At 36.1% G+C, this 16,940-nt stretch overlaps 1 protein-coding gene across 5 annotated transcripts in view; it reads left to right on the top strand.

The window, feature by feature from the left end:
- LOC108175368 (EGF-like and EMI domain-containing protein 1) overlaps positions 1-16,940 on the top strand; it is a 710,453-nt gene that overhangs the window by 676,475 nt on the left and 17,038 nt on the right. For 4 of the 5 annotated variants that reach the window (XM_089330996.1, XM_089330997.1, XM_089330998.1 and 1 more), the window contains 3 exons: positions 8,788-8,916; positions 13,704-13,832; positions 16,639-16,767. In XM_089330996.1, coding sequence (XP_089187122.1) covers positions 8,788-8,916; positions 13,704-13,832; positions 16,639-16,767 — 387 coding nt within the window. The remainder of the gene's footprint in view (positions 1-8,787; positions 8,917-13,703; positions 13,833-16,638; positions 16,768-16,940) is intronic. The other variant, XM_089330999.1, reaches the window with a different exon arrangement.

Genomic DNA, 16,940 nt, shown 5'->3' with positions numbered 1-16,940 from the left:
TCACAGCAACATTAATTACTAGCAAGCTAGGCCGGCGCCGCAGCTCACTAGGCTAATCCTCTGCCTTGCAGCGCCGGCATACCAGGTTCTAGTCCCGGTCGGGGCGCAGGATTCTGTCCCGGTTGCCCCTCTTCCAGGCCAGCTCTCTGCTATGGCCCGGGAGTGCAGTCCTTGGGCCCTGCACCCTCATGGGAGACCAGGAAAAGCACCTGGCTCCTGGCTTTGGATCAACGCGATGCGCCGGCCACGGCGGCCATTGGAGGGTGAACCAACGGCAAAAAGAAAGACCTTTCTGTCTCTCCCTCTCACTGTCCACTCTGCCTGTCAAAAAAAAAAAATTACTAGCAAGCGATTAATCAACATATATTAAGTTCTTGGGGGAAAAAGGAAATATTTTATATACAATTCAGCTTTTGTTCAAACATAGTGTGATGACAAATATTTAACTAATTTTGAAAATAAAAGTTTCTGAGAATATAGTAGCCTTAAAATATTTAGAAGAAGTTATTGGAAGAGAAATTTGAACCATCAAAACAATAAATGGAAAATCTCTGGTACAAAGACTATTGGTAAACATTAAATCTATTTTAATTAGGGCTAAGTTTAAAGCAGCTGTGGAAATTATGGATCCATGACAGGCAATAAATGCTCTAAATTATAATAATATAGAGATTTTTATCATAAAGTTATTAAGCTAAACTGGAAGAACAGAGAAATGAAGAGTATGTTTACTGAATTTATTTCTACATTAAAGGTTCTGGGATGGGTGGAACAGATCTGTGTCAAAACATTGTTTAGGGCCAGCACTATGGTGCAGTGGGTTAAGCTGCCACCTGCAATGCAGCTTAATGGCACCAGTTAGAGTCCCAGCTGCTCTGCTTCTAATCTAACTCCCTGTTAATGCACCTGGGAAAGCAGTGGAAGATGGCTGAAGTTCTTGGACCCCTGCACATGGGAGATCCAGAGGAAGCTCCTGGCTCCTGAATTTGGCCTGGCCTAGCCCTGGCTGTTGTGGCCATTTGGATAGTGAACCAGTGAATGGAAGATCTCTGTCTGTCTCTGCCTGTCTCTCTGTTGCTCCCTCTCTCTCTGTGATTTTGCCTTTCAAATAAATAACTAAATCTTTTAAAAATATTGTTGTTTAAATAGGATAATTCAAAAAATATATTTTAGGGTTTAGAGGAAAATAATGGAATTTGTAATGTTATAATTGAAAATTGAAGGCTAAAGTTATAGCCAACAAAAAATCAGGTGGAGTAAATAAGAAGAATTAGAATAAGAAAAAATCATATTAAGTTCATCAAATTAATATCAGAAAGTCCATATATACTAAATAAGAAATTAATATACTGTATTTGCTCTATCTATAAGTGATTCCATTAATTTTATAAAATTATACAGACATGACTGTCACTTAGAGAATGATAAAATACACACACTAATCTCCATTCTTCCTCTAAATGCAATTGAAAATTCTGGACAATATGTAGAAAACATACAAATATCAGAAATGTGGAGAAAAGAAGGAGCACTGGCTAGAGACATCAGGAACCTAGGGAACAATATTGCTGGTATGGTCCTGGGTTTTCTTTCTGTCGCATATGTCTAATATTTAATTTTTTATTTTATTTATCTCCATTTTATTTGAAAGATAAAGAGAGATCTTCCATCTGCACATTAACTCTCCAAATGCCTTCAACAGCTGGAGGTGGGGCAGTCCAAACTTAGGATCCTGGATCGAGATCTCCCTCATAGATGGCAGGGACTCAACTACTTGAGTCTTCACCAGCTGCCTCCCAGGTGAAGCTGGAATCAGAAGCAAACCTGGGGGAGGCTGTGCCATAGTGGGCTAAGCCTCTGCCTGCAGTGCCAGGCAGCCCCAGTTCTAGTCCCACAGATGGCGGGAGACCTGGCAGAAACTCCTGGCTCCTGGCTTCAGATCAGCCCAGCTCCAGCCACTGCAGCCATGTGGGCAGTGAACCAGTGGATGGAAGACCTTTCTCTCCCTGTCTCTGTCTGTAATTATATCTCTCAAATAAATAAAACAAAATCTTAAAGAAGAAGAAGAAGAAGCAGCAGCAGCAAACCAGGCACTCTGCTAAGGGGTGTGAGCATCCCATATGGCATCTTAACTGCCGTGACAAACATCCACCCCATATTTTCCATGAAGTTTTTGATGGTCACCTTATATACATGGATTTCAAAAATTTTGCACTAAAATAAGCATCTTTTGCTTCATTTTTCCACAAATATTCTGAAGTACCCTTGTTTTCTTCATGAACATAGTTTCAAGTCTAGTGAAATATTAGAAAATGAAATTCAGGAATATAAAGAATTATACACCATGGTCAAGTGTAGTTTATTTTAGGACTGCAAATAAGTTGAATATTTCCAAACCATTCACTTCTATCAATAATATTAATGGACTGAAAAAGAGATTTACTATTTGCATACCAACTCATGCCATACCAACTCATGCAGGAAGAGCACTTGACAAAATTCAACACCCATTCATGATTAAATACAGGCCTCCCCAAGAAAACTAGAATTATAGAGGACTTTCCTCAACTTGATAAAATGCATCTGTAAAAGTCAGGAAAAGTTGAATGCCCGCTCCCCCGACTACTGGGAACAAGGCAAGGTTGTCTGCTGTCCCATGTCATATTTAAGATAAACCTGGACATTTAAGTTAGCATAAGTTAGTGTAAGGAAAAAAATGGATGATTAAGATTGGAAAGAAACTACACAATTTTCAGACTTATTATATAACCAGACAGTGTGGTATTGGTTAAGAGATAGGCAAATAGATCAGTGGAACAAAGAAAGTGCCAGAAATTTGGGGCTGACATTGCGGCAAAGGGGGTTAAGTCACCATTTGCAACACTAGCATCTCATATCAGAACACTGGCTCAAGTCTCTGCTGCTCTGTTTTCTATTCAGCTCCCTGCCAATGCACCTGAGAAAGCAGTGGATGGCCCAAGTACTTTGGCCCTTGCCATCCATGTGGGAGACCCAGATGGAGTTCCAGGCTTCTGGCTTTAGCTTTGTCCAGCCCTGGCTGTTGCAGCCAGTTGGAAAGTAAATCAGCAGATGCAAGATCTCTTTCTCTTTGTGTCTCTCTTGCTCTCTGTCACTCTGCCTTTCAAACAAATAAAATCATTTTTTTAAAAAATCCAGAAATAGACCCATATGAATATGAACAATTGTCTGACTAAGGTACAAAGCAATTTAATGCAGGAAAGATTATCTTTTCAAAACATTATGCTGGAGCAATTGACAATTAAAAGACAGACTGCGTACTTTCAAACTATCAGAGAATCTATCCACAGACATAAAGAAAGAAAATGAAGTCCGAAGGAGTGTGCAGTGTGGCACAGGAGGTTAAGCTGCAGCTTGGGAGGACTGGGTCCTGTATCAGAGTGCTGGTTTTGGTTCTAGGAGGCACTCTACTTTACTCTAGCTTCCTGCTAATGCATTCTGGGAGGCAGTAAATGATGGATCAGGTGCTTGGATCCCTGCCACCTGTGTGGAGTTCCAGACTCCTGGTTTTGACCAGTCACTGACTGCAGCTGATATTTGAGAAGCAAATCAGTGGGTGGAAGAATTCTCGCTCTCTTTTATTCTGTTTCTCTGCCTTTCCAGTATATGAAAATAAATAAATATATAAACATTCAGAAGAAATAAAAAAGAAACACAGACTGCAGTGTATAAAGCAAATATGAAAGAAATTACTAAAACTACAAATCATAAAATGACAATAGCAAAAATTCAGCATAAATGTCATTCTAATGAGTATAAATAAAATGCAGTCACCTGTGCAAAGAAACAAACTCTCATAATTAATCACGAGGAAAACCTTATCATATACTGCATGCTAAAGGTACATCTAAAACAGACTCCAGTGACATGACTATATATCTTTATATAGGATGTATATGTATCAGAGTATCAAACTGTAACCCATAGATATGTATAATTATGTATGTTAAAATATAAATAAAGAAAACCAGAAAAAAAGATTCCAAAGTAAAGTAAAGATAAATAAATGAGTGTAGATATACCAAGCACATGTAAGCAGAAATAAAGCAATTATATATAACATCAATATGAAACCATAATTTAATGGCAACAAACCACTAATGGGACAAAGAAGGGTATCTACAATAATTAAGAATAAAATTCACAGTGAATATTTAAGTGCAGTAGATATGCATAAAATAATACAATATTGAAACTCATAGAGCAAAACCAATATACTATGCAAGAAGATATAGGCAGCAACAGTTTATCAGTAATATTTCAATTCATTTTTGTTAGGCTGTGAAGTCCTATGAACAAATGACTTCATACACATATGCCAGAAAAAAAGCATATGGAAGTCTGAATGTGAATAATAAGTTGTGAGTAATTGGTCTATATAAACTCTGTGGCCTGGAAAAGATGTCTTTTCTCAAGTATTCATGAGACCGTCACAAATATTGAAAAAAGAAAATGTCAATAAATTCCAAAAAGTATAATTTATGACATTCTTTGATCACAAAACAATAAAACAGTAATAACATAGCTAACTCTTATGCCAGGAACAAAAATACTAAGCCACATCATTTTCCAAATCTTCTTCTTAAATAACTAATGGCTCAAAAAAGAAAAAAACAGTATTGCAGAAATTTAAATAGAAAAATAATGACATCCAGAACTAAAGGGGAAAAGCTAGTTAAGCATTTATAAGAAATATTTCCAAAATATTTACGCTTGTAAATAAGAAGTGATAAAAATGAAGAACAATGAAATAGACTAAGTGGAAATGATGAATTACTAAATTACGAAACAGAGAAGATCTGACCTATTTAAGAAGTCACATTAAGATAGATGGCCAAGACAAAAATGAATTTGGATTTCTACATTATTTTGTTCACCAAAATTACTTTTTTTTAAAAAAAAATTTATTTATTTATTTGAAAGGCAGATTTACAGAGACAAAGGCAGAGTCAGAGAGAGAAAGGTCTTTCATCCACTGGTTCACTCCTCAATGGCCAGAATTGAGACGATCCAAAACCAGGAACCAGGAGCTGCGTCTGTGTCTCCCACGCAGCTGCAGGGGGCCAAGGACTTGGGCCATCATCCACGGCTGTACCAGGCCATGGCAGAGAGCTGGATAGGAAGTGGAGCAGCTGGGACTCGAACCAGCTCCCATATGGGATGCCAGCACTGCAGGTGATGCCTTTACCTGCTACTCCACAGCGCTGGCCCCAGATTACTTTAAAAAAAATTAAAATTTTACTTATTTTAAAGAGTTAGAGAGAGAATTTTCTGCCTGCTGGTTCACTCCCCAAATGGCTGTAATGGCCAGGGCTATGCCAGGCCAAAGCCAAGAGCCAGGAGCTTTATCTGGATCTCCCACATGGGTGGCAGGGGCCCAAGTACTTGGAACATCTTCCACTACTTTCAAAGGCCATTAGCAGGAGGCTGGATTGGAAGTGGAGCGGCCAAGACTCAAACCAGTGCCCATATGGATGCATGCAGCAGGCTTACCCATTGTGTCACAATGCTGGGCCCCAAAATTACTTTCAAGTATATCCAGTACTTAAAGATAATGACAAAAAAGTAAGAGAGTACTAGAATTATCATGGGGATTAAATAAATATTTTGTGCAGCCCTATACAAAACTTGACCAAAAATGCAGAATTCGTAAGAGGAAAAAGAAAACAAGTTGATGGTCTTTCTTATTTAATGGAAGTCAAAATTTTCTTCCAGGCATAATTCACAAAATACAATTAAATGATAAACTTTAAGAAAAAAGACTTTGGCCGGCGCCGCGGCTCAATAGGCTACACTGGGTTCTACTCCCGGTCAGGGCGCCGGATTCTGTCCCGGTTGCCCCTCTTCCAGGCCAGTTCCCTGCTGTGGCCCGGGAGTGCAGTGGAGGATGGCCCAAGTGCTTGGGCCCTGCACCCCATGGGAGACCAGGAGAAGCACCTGGCTCCTAGCTTCGGATCAGCGCGGTGCGCCGGCCGCAGTGTGCAGGCCGCAGCAGCCATTGGAGGGTGAACCAACGGAAAAAGGAGGACCTTTCTCTCTGTTTCTCTCTCTCACTGTCCACTCTGCCTGTCAAAAAAAAAAAAAAAAAAAAAAAAAAAAAGACTTTAATAGAGCACAGATTTTCTTTATGGACACACAGTTTTTCTATATTGATACAAATATATACAGCACAGAAAAGATCTCATAGAAAGATGATGGCAGCATTAACAATGTGAGAAATTCAACTTTCAGTTGCACTCATATACCATCTTCTCCTAACAGATTTTTATAATGCACCACATTGGCTAAAGGTTTAAAAACAAACATGTTGATCATCTTTCTTAGTAAATTGGGAAATCTTTTTGTGGAAAAATTTGATAATATTTATAACAGTTTAAAGTGTACATATTACTTTATTGTTAAAACCTAGAAATATACTCTGCAAGTATAAAATCACATAAGAATAAATATATCAGGATATTTGTTACAACAATATGCTTGTCTATCAATAGTAGAATGGCAAAATAATTTGAAATGGAATGAATTTCTGTGTGATTTTAAAAAAGAATTAAGTTTGTATGTAGTAATCTTGGAAATTTCATACTTGAAAGGGAAATTCCTGATATCACTTATATTCTAATCTTTAAATAAAAACGTGGCAAAGAGTAGGAAGGTACAAAACCATAAGCATTATAAGATGTGTGGATTATTTCTGGATATATTCATTCATTTATCCGCTCAGTTCAAAATGTATTCATTAAATGCCAATAACTGTTTCAAGTATGTAAGACATATGGACAACATACCAAATGTCTGAATCCTCGTGCAACTTGCTCTCAGCAGGGAAGAGGGACAATACACAATAAATAGAACTGATAATGGAATTATGTGCACATTAATGGGGATAAAGTCTGTGTCAGGAGATAAAAAGAGCAACATATGGGTCTACAGAGCTCTAGGCCAGCTAAAATTTTAAATAGAGTGGTTAGGGTAAGTCTCATTGAAAGAAGTGAAGGCCTGTGATACAGCAAAAAGCTGGCAATACTGGTGTTCTTAAGATGTGATCCTGGAAGAGTGGAGTGAAAGGAAGGACTACTTTTTCCATAATGTAACTTTATATACTATTTGAAATTATTAGGATCGACTTAGGTTGATTTTTTTTGAAAGCTCCGAAGTTACTTACACAATTGCTTGTAAATATTGCTCCAAGACTTAGACCTGTGGAAAGAAATTTTCTAAGTCCCTTTCACTTCTCTAGATATGCTTTTTCATCCAATTATATTTTAAGCCTCATCTTGGAGTGAAGAAGTCCTGTCTTTTCACAGATGCATCTGTTTCATCACTGTGTTTCTGCACTTAGGGACTGGAAGATGAAAGAGCCTGCTGGCTGAGGAGGCTGGGGTGGTTTAAGGGGAGTGAAAGGGAAAGAGTTGTACGTGCATTTTCATAGTAGAGGATTTAGTGTGATTGATTTTGCTTAATTTGCCTCAAAGGCAAAAATAATTACCTTAAAGATAGGTAATTGAAGGTAGTGGGTTACATGACGGATGATGATTCAATCATTAGTTGCATGAGTACAGATTTTATTTAAATAACAAAATCAAAACTCTTCTTGCATTGGCACTGAAGTTAAGTATAGCTGATCAGTTGAATGAAGGCAAAAAAGTGCCCCGCAGATTGAATTAACCAAACACCATTGGCTATGGTTTTTAAAAAATCAATTTTTCCTATTAGTTGAGGGTTGAAAAAAATCTCTCTAGAATCTCCCCTGCTAGCTGGAATAGAAATAATGACTGATTAGAAGTCACATGTTCTAGGTTTTGAATCTTTGTTCTTCCTCTTACTGGTTAAGTCTGTGCTAGACTAATCTCTGAGCTTCAGTTTTCTGAAGATTAAAATAACAGTGTTACTCACATCTCAGGGGTATTTGTGAGCATTAAATGAGATAATTCATGTGGAAAATACCATTATATAAAAATACTATACATGGGAGTTCATAAAGAACAGGCCCTTAGCCAATTCTAGCCACAAATGTGTTTGAATTGGCTGGCATAGAGTTGGCTTCCACAGTGCTGTAAAACAATTTTAATTAGTTGCAAACTTTCAAAGATTGGATAATTTCATATAAAATATGGATTTTGAGTTTTCATGAAAAACTTCAGGCCCATATTCTTCATGGCAAAACCAACCAAATATGAGCATTACTCTCACCTCCAGAGGGGCTTTACTCTCCCATTGGTACAATCCCCATCATAAAATTACTTTCTACCTGACGCTGCAGGAGAAGCTGTTTCCCTTGTGTCTGGTAAGTTTCACTAACTTGTGTCTAACTCCTCATGGCAGTACATTCTCTTTCGCATCTTCAACCACTGTACCCTGATGAGTTTTTCAGATATCAGCCAAAAGCTATTAACTAGCACATTGCCCATCTTTCTTCTTTATCAGTTATGAGACTAAATATATAAGACACTTCCATCCCTGTATGAAATTGGCTGCGAGTAATTCACCAGGGTATCTCCAGTTTCCAGTACACTGGGCACATGCTATGAACTCAATAATTATTTACGAAGTGAATGAATGCATGAATGGTTGAATGGCAGTGATGTATTTGCTACCTCACAGATACATCTGAGTAGTTCCTTCTTTTAATTTGAACATTTTTAAGCATTTCCTACATAGATACGCTTTTACTATCTGAAGTAGACAAAAATGCTTACTCATGTGACATTTCTTTTACTTTGACTTTTTGTTTCCTAAATTTTACTATAGGATGTCCCCAGACAAACTATGGACCAAATTGTGAGCTACAATGTACTTGTGAAAATGGTGGCCTTTGCGATCCTGTGGACGGAAGCTGTACCTGTGGCCTTGGATGGACAGGAACTCATTGTGAAAAAGGCAAGCTGATTTATTGCTTTCTTTCATTCAATAAAACTCTGAAGTTTAGTACCATTGGTTGATAAAGTACAGTAAAGGCATGTGAAAAGGCTTTTTCCAATAGTTCATGCAAGTGGTTTATAATTAGGATTGCATTTCAATAAAAATAGTTCTATAAATATTGATGGATTTGTTACCTTGTTACTGGAATATCACATGAGAATGTTGAAACACCTTAGGCAATTGAAATGGTATTAATGTGAAGGAATGCCTGAGACCTAAATCCCATTTTCCCTCCAGTCTGTAAGCCCAAAGCCTTTGTGCACACAAAATCGGCTGAGCCTTGATTTTCTAGGCATGAGACTGATGCACCTCAGCCACGACTGAGGCCTTGAGGCCTGCGGAGTGGACGTGTGGCGCCCAGGGAGGAGTCCATTCACAGGAAGTGTGGGCCAAGCTGCAGGCAATGAAAAGGATCTCCCAGGAGGATCCCAACTTCACAGCAAGAGGAAATGTTTAACCACGTACCTCCATATATGAATTTTTCTATAGAAATGGCATTCCTGTCCTCCTCTTTGTGAATATTAGAAAACACATGTAAAAGTCGAAACTGATTTGAGAGATGGATGACAACAAATATTTATAATGGTTCTAATGTTTTCTTCCTAAAACATCAGGTATTCTGTGCACAGCACTGAAGAACATACACTCCAGTTAGAGCCCATTTTTGCAGGAGACAAAGCTGTATTTTAGCAGAATGCAGAACCAGAGCTCTGGCAGGGAAGTAGAATGTGGATTAAAAACCTGGTGCTGGGGACCTGAGATCAACAAAGAAAAAAAAAAATCACAGTGAACTTCCACCTAGTTTCAACTATGGATGATAGGGGTCTTTAGGGCTACAGCTCAGAAATACCAGTGCAATGGGTGTGATGAGCTACCATCCGTCACACTAATTTATCTGACATGAAATTCAAGATCATGGTGTGGAAGAACACCTTGCAGTGGGTGTGGACAGACATGCGTGATCACCTCAGCTCTGCCTCTCTGCAGTGCCCAGCCTCTCCAAGATTTGGTTTTCCCTCCTGAAAGTGGGAGTCCTGACCTGAATAATGTGCAGCAGCCCTTCTAAATCCAAGAGGCAGACCATTTTTCAAGAAAGGTTTTTAAGGTGCATATCCTCCCTAATTCACTGGAGATAGCTCTTATCAAGTTTGTGATGTGAGGTTACTAAATCAAAGTAATAGTTACAGTTTAAAAATAGGCAGTTCTGTCATGTTCATATGGTTGGTTTTTAAAAGTCTAAATTGGATAATTCTCTGGCATTTAGCATGTGTGATATTTCTACTAGTCTATTTTATCATTTAAGGTTTCTATTATGGAACATGTCGAGTGTGTACAAGAGTTTAGAGAACAGTATATTGATATAATGAACCGTTTATGAGGTAAAGCTATCCTTTACCTCTCAACTTCAACAGTGATCAATTTTTGAGCAGTCTTATTTCTAAGCATATTTAGGTATTTAAATAATTACAGTTACTGTTCTTAAGGTTGGCATATTTTTCTGTGGTTGAGCAGGAAACTGTTAAAATTGGTTTCTTCGATATATCTCCAATAATGATTGATTGTTTGCTATCTGACAAGGCCAGGTATCCTGTGCTCAATTGTACTTACCCACCTTCAAATCTAGAATAATCTTCTTTTTCCAAAAAAACTCTGGTTTCTTTTATTTGGAAATTGTATTTAGAGACAAAAAAATCAGTTATGTTCACTACAACTGGGATAGTCATTTTTTCCTAAGGCTTCCTCTGGACAAAGCTACAGAATGCTTTTATATTAAAGAAATTTGTGTAGCTACTTCCAATTCAAATTAAAAACCACACTGATTTATACATGGCTTCTTCTTTCTTACAACTGTATTTTCTTCCTCTTATGTTGAAATTCCTGATCCTGAACACCATCAATATAATTCCTCTCTTGCTTTATCACATAAAAACAGTCAACAGTCTCGGGATAAGAATGGTAATACTCCTCAAAAAAATAAAATTCTGAAAACTATTTATATTTTAAATATTTTAAAGTGCATTTTACAATTCTTGTTTCATAATGTATTTCCCACTAGACACAGGGGTCCAATTAGTATGTTTTAAAGTTATTTGGAATAGTTTTTCTCTACATAGTTTTGCCACCAGCTCAGAGTTAAGTTCATTTCATATTTTCGATTTTGATTTATACTTATGTAAAATATTTCCAAGTTCTACAAAACGGTGTCTTTAGAAAAATCTAGTTTCTATCTCATACTTTCATTCTGTCTCCCCCTCCCCAGTATAAGCAGCCTTAAAAAGAAGTTTTGTAGCTTATTAAAAATCCACTTTTAATATACACAGTTCCTTTCTCAGGTAAGAGTACTACAATATTCAGTTTTCCCCTTTCTGTATTTAACACTTTTTATTTTAAAATAATTGTAAAATCTCAAGAAGTTGCAAAAATAGTTTAAGGAGTCCCTTATACCTGTCAGCCCGCATCCTCCCAAAATGATGTATTTTATATCTGTACTACAACATCAAAACCAATCAGTTGATATTGGTGCATTACTGTTAACTAGACTAAAATCTAATTTATTTTTTGTTTAAATACATTTGTCTTCGTGTGTATGTATTTGTGTGTGTGTAGTTTTATACAGTTTTATCCCATGCACTGATTTGTGTAATGAACAACAAATTAATATACAGAATTGTTTCATTACCCTAAAAAGAACTATTCTGTAATAATAAACAAAGCTGAACTTCACCTCTCTGTAAAACTGAATGATGTTCTACTATGTGAATATGGCATAATTTAGCCATTCTAAAAGTGGTTAATTGGGAATAAACTACCTCAGAACTAGAAAGCTTAATGACTTAAATATTTACCGTTATCTCTCTTGATTCTGGGTTAATAGTTACTACTGTGTGAATTTTCTCCAAGATGGCAGTAGGAGCTAAGAGATCTCTGGACGGTTAGAATGAACTTTTCAGTTGATGTTCCCTGTGGGGCTTCTTTTTCCATACGACAGCTCATCCCTGGAAACCTCTCAGAAGGACCTTTTTCTCCACCAAAACAAATGCATTTCTTACATGGCAGTTGGCTTCCCAAAGTAGAAGATGCCAAGTCATCCTAAGACTTGGAAGTGGCGTATCATTGTTTTCACCACATCCTATTGGTTAAAGCAAGTCATAGGTGCATCTCAGATGCCATGTGGAATGGGGCAACCCAGGGTGTGAAACTGAGGAGATTTGCTTAATTAGAAGCATGTCTAGATTATGTACTCTCTACACTTCAAAGGTTTTGTTGTTGTGTATGTAATACACATATCTCTTCCTTTCTATTGTTTTTTTCTAATGCTGTGTCACAATTAGGAATATATTTCCTCTCTTGGGTTTTAGAGGAATTCACCCCTAATACATCTATGATTCCAGTTTTATACATTTAATTCTCTGAGTGATTTTAAGTATTATTCCTAGTGTATGGCATGAAGAATAGATCCATTTTCCTGTTAATGGTTTTCTAGTTATCATAACACAGCTTTTCCAAGTCTGTTCTCCATTGATTTAAGATGTAGCCGTCAACAAACATGAGATATTTACTTGAAATTAGGTATAGTTGTGGTTGCTCAATTCTACTGGTCTATTTATGTAGAAAAGCAGCTATATTTTATTATGGAGTCTTGGAGATATATATATACATATGACCAAAGGGAAAACTGTCCTTCATTGCTCTCCCTTTTTCAGCTGTTTCTTTGCCATTCTTGTTTATCTGTCCTTCCAAATGAACTCTATTATCCAATTATCTAGATGCCAAAAACAATCAGGAATTGGTATTGTTTTATTTTCCTCTGTGTCTACTTTCTACTGGGGAGAATTAACATAAATATGCTATCATAGTATATCTTTTTACTAATTCAAGCATGTTGCTCACTATAAGATGCTGACTATTAGCTTTCATATTAAGACATAGCTATTAATTTTCTAATTTATGCAATATTTTAACTGAAATTTGTAGTGAATTTATTGCAAATGTCTTTTCTTTGCCTATGCAATTAATAATATGACTTTTCTCTTTAGTCTGATAAGTATGATGTATTATATTAGTGAATTTTCTAATACTGAATAACCTTACATTCCAGAAATAAATACTACTTGGCCATGATGTATTACTTTATAAAGTGCTGTTGGATTCTGTGTACTTATATTTTATGTGATTTTTGGCATTGATATTCATAAGTGAAATTGAGCTGTAGTTCTTTTATGTAATTTTTGTCATGTCTTAGAATTTATGTTTTACTCACTCAATAAAATGAACACTATCTAAAATTTTCCTTCCATTCAATGCTCTGAAATAGTGTAAGTCATAAGGTGATGATTTGATCACGTTATTTCTAAAGGTTTGTAGCATTTCTCTGTAAAATCTGGGACTGTTGCTTTCAGGAACTAGTTTACTATTCTTTGTATTGTTTTTCTGTTATAATTGACCTCTAGGTTTTCCACCCCATTATAAGGATGCTTTTGGTAAGTCATTTTCTATAACGTTTTCTATTTCATTCAGTTTTACTAAATTTTTTGTATTGTAATTTTTATATCTTTTGATGGTTATTTCCTACCCCAATTAAGATAAATTTGGTGCATTTGTGCTTTCTTCATTTTATCTTGATTGGGTTAGTTGATATGTCGGCTTTCATTTTTTCAGTAATTCTATTATTTCCTTCCTTTAACTCATTAAAAATTCAGTTGTCTTTCAATTAAAACTAATGCTCGGGCGGTTTTCTTTTTCAGAATGTTCTCCTGGTTATTATGGCCCAGGTTGCCATTTCAGTTGTGCATGTCAGAACAATGGAGTTTGCAACAGGTTTTCTGGAAGCTGTGACTGCCCCAGAGGTTACTATGGACGAGATTGTGAACATGGTAAACAGAGAAGTCGGCATATTACAGTGCTTATAAATTCTAAGCTTTCAAAGCAGCTTTTTAAATAAGAAAAGAAATGCATTCACATTTTAGCAAATTATCTATCAAATTTAGGTAATCTTACTATTTTAGTGAGTATTCTTTCAATGAGACCTGATTTTATAAGTCTAACTTAAATTCTAGATGTTGACTATTGCCGTGATGAATTAGTTGGGCTTGTTTGTTTTGGCCCTGCTGTCTGAGAAACAAGTTCTTTGGTTCTATAATCACTTGGAGAAAACATACTAAGGAATCAATGGTGATTCTTTCTAACCAAAGTAATTCTCCCTCCTCTGAATGCCTTTAGGAAGCTGTCTGTTTCTTTTATGTTGATCCAAGTTTGATCTTGAAAGATCTGCCTTCAATTTGGCTTCAATATTTGGCTAAAATTAGGAAAAAAGAAAATTATACTTGATCTTTAGCATCAGAGAACTCTGATGGACAACACAGGAGATTAAGATAGGGAGTTAAGTCTCCAGAATTAATCACATATGGCCTAGCTTTGGTAGCTTCACCATATGTAGAATGAGTAATAATAGCACTTCACTTACCTTAAAAGGTTATCATGGGGATTAAAGAAGAAGATACACGTAAAGCATTTAGCTCTGTGGCATATGGCAAGGACTTGATGAATATTATTTACTTAGAATGTAAAGAGTCTTTTATAGTCTCTAAAGTGATATTATTATGTTTCCATTTCTTTCAATATGTTTTTAGGCTCCAGCAAATATATTTTATGGTAACAGATCTTATTAACCTTTGAAATTTTAGAATTCTTGCAACCACTTTGAGACTTCTAGGTCAGGAGTGGGGAAATGAGTATTTTATGGATGTGTTTTGCTTGTTTTATTTTGTTTCAAAAATTAGAATTAAAAAATTATAAGAGAAGAAAAAATACTTAACCATCAGTTTTATCTTTCATGCAGTAAGATATGGACAAATGTTTTGAGTAAACAAGAGGTGTCATTGGTGAAATAAATCTGTAAATTGAGTGCATGTTGACTGTTAGGAAAGGGAGCTAGCAGCAGTGTCCAGGTAGGAAGCTATAGTGATCCTTCAGGATTTCAAAAATCAAGACTGGAATGAGATGCTAAGTGAGCAAATGGTATTTGGTAAGTAAGGTAGAAATGGAGATAAGGAAGATGGAAGAATCAAACATAGCTCTACAATTCCAAAGCGAGGTACTTGGAGGAATGATAGTAAAAGTTAGCAAAATGGAAAGATCAAGCAGGCAACCTTTATAACTTCAGTTTTATATGTAATTAAACTGAGGTTGATAAAGGATATCTGATTCTGTTATGTGGCCTCATTAAAACTGTATAAGAATGAACAGAAGGAATCCTGTACTGAATTTCCCAGTTAATTATGTTTAAGAGTTATTATAATGAGATCAGTAAACGGAAGAATGTATTACATAAAACAAGCATTCCCTATCTCCTTTTGGTTTTACCCTTTTTCTGCTCCCTGAAAGTGAGTTTTCCCTAATGGTAACACTGTTCATTTCATGTATCCTGGAGAAGGGTCTTCCATTCAAGCCTTGGCAAATCCAACTTGAGCTGCCTGGAAAGGGAGGCAGAGGGAAATAGAGAGAGAAAAGAGAGACAGAACACAAAATAGTAAAGAGAAAGGCAGAGAATGGATAACTGAAGGTGAGAACATTTTATCCCATGTGTGAATAGTGAACACAGCCCTCGAGAAAACTCAGGATAGAAAATAGTAATGTTTTGTCCACAAACTTAGCACTCACACACTTCTTCATGTTTGAGCATCTTTGACAATTTTATCCAACAAAGAATCTATTTTTTAACTATATGATCTCCAAATGTGAACCAATTACTTACTTCTTCTGATGTTATTTGTAAAAATATTGATCTTCTCCAACCCTGTAGGTAAACCAGGTTACTTTGGACTTGTAAGAGACAATTCTCTTTTGATTCTGATTGGATACCTAAGAACATTTTTCAAAAATTCAAGTTCAGTAACTTTAAAACTCAACTTGTTCATAAAAGGAGGTTAATCTAATGTATATCATTCATGTTCTCTACTATTCTCATTCTTGCTTCCTACTTTCCTCCCATCTTTCTTGCTTCTATCCCCAGGACCTTAAATATCAAGAACTCTATAAATTAACTGTCACAGATACTCTCTTATTTATTCAAATAATTTAATTTCAAAATCATCTTCATTAAATTTAGCCCGGATTTAAAAGTCAAATATATTGCTCTTTTGGGTGTTTAGAGTATTAGGCAGTTTTAGTGAAGTCTTCAGCCAACTATACCACAGCACAGCAAATAAACTTTCTTAGGTTTAAAGATATTTCAAATTTCCTTACAAGTTTTTTAGACTGTTTGCAAAGAACACTGCCTATATATTCATTCATTTATATAAAGGTACTTCAAACATTTCTGGACAAATGCAACTAAAAGATAAATTAATTTTGCTGTGAAAAAATTTTTAAATCTACATATGAGGGGACTTCAAAATTTGTTTGGAAAATATATATTATGAAAAAACTTTGCATGGAGCTCAGAGTTCTTTTGCCCCATAATAAATTTATCTTCTAATTATTTTTTTCCATTCCTTTTGAAGTACCATTGTATGATTAAACTATTGTCAATATGCTTCACCATATACTTTTTTTTGTTTTATAAATCTTCTGTATTTTCCTTCTTTGATCTTGGGAAACAAATTACCTAAAGCATATCCTTTAATTTCTTTTTCATTTATTCTTAAAGTTAAAATAGCACTTGACATTTCCATTTTCTAGTATGTCCTCCTGGATTTTATGGTTTGAATTGTACTCACATCTGCAGCTGTAAAAATGGAGCCAACTGTGACGCAGCAAGTGGACAGTGCATTTGCCTGGCAGGTTTCCATGGCAGTCAGTGTGAAGCAGGTACAGCCACAGAAGTGTTAAGTGCATGAATATGGAGATCCTGTGTGACCATGAGGTCTTCCTATCAGGGGATATACCCAAATAGAAAATATGCAACAATTAACTAAACTTTTGACTTGCACACTAAAATGGCAGGAATTTACTCGACAGCCAATATGGTGGATACTTATGGT

Source organism: Oryctolagus cuniculus, chromosome 4 (assembly GCF_051225735.1).
Source record: "Oryctolagus cuniculus isolate XC-2025 breed Fujian yellow rabbit chromosome 4, ASM5122573v1, whole genome shotgun sequence".
In the NCBI taxonomy this organism is placed as follows: domain Eukaryota; kingdom Metazoa; phylum Chordata; class Mammalia; order Lagomorpha; family Leporidae; genus Oryctolagus; species Oryctolagus cuniculus.
Note: the sequence above shows the minus strand (reverse complement) of the source record. Positions and strands in the feature narration are given on the sequence as shown.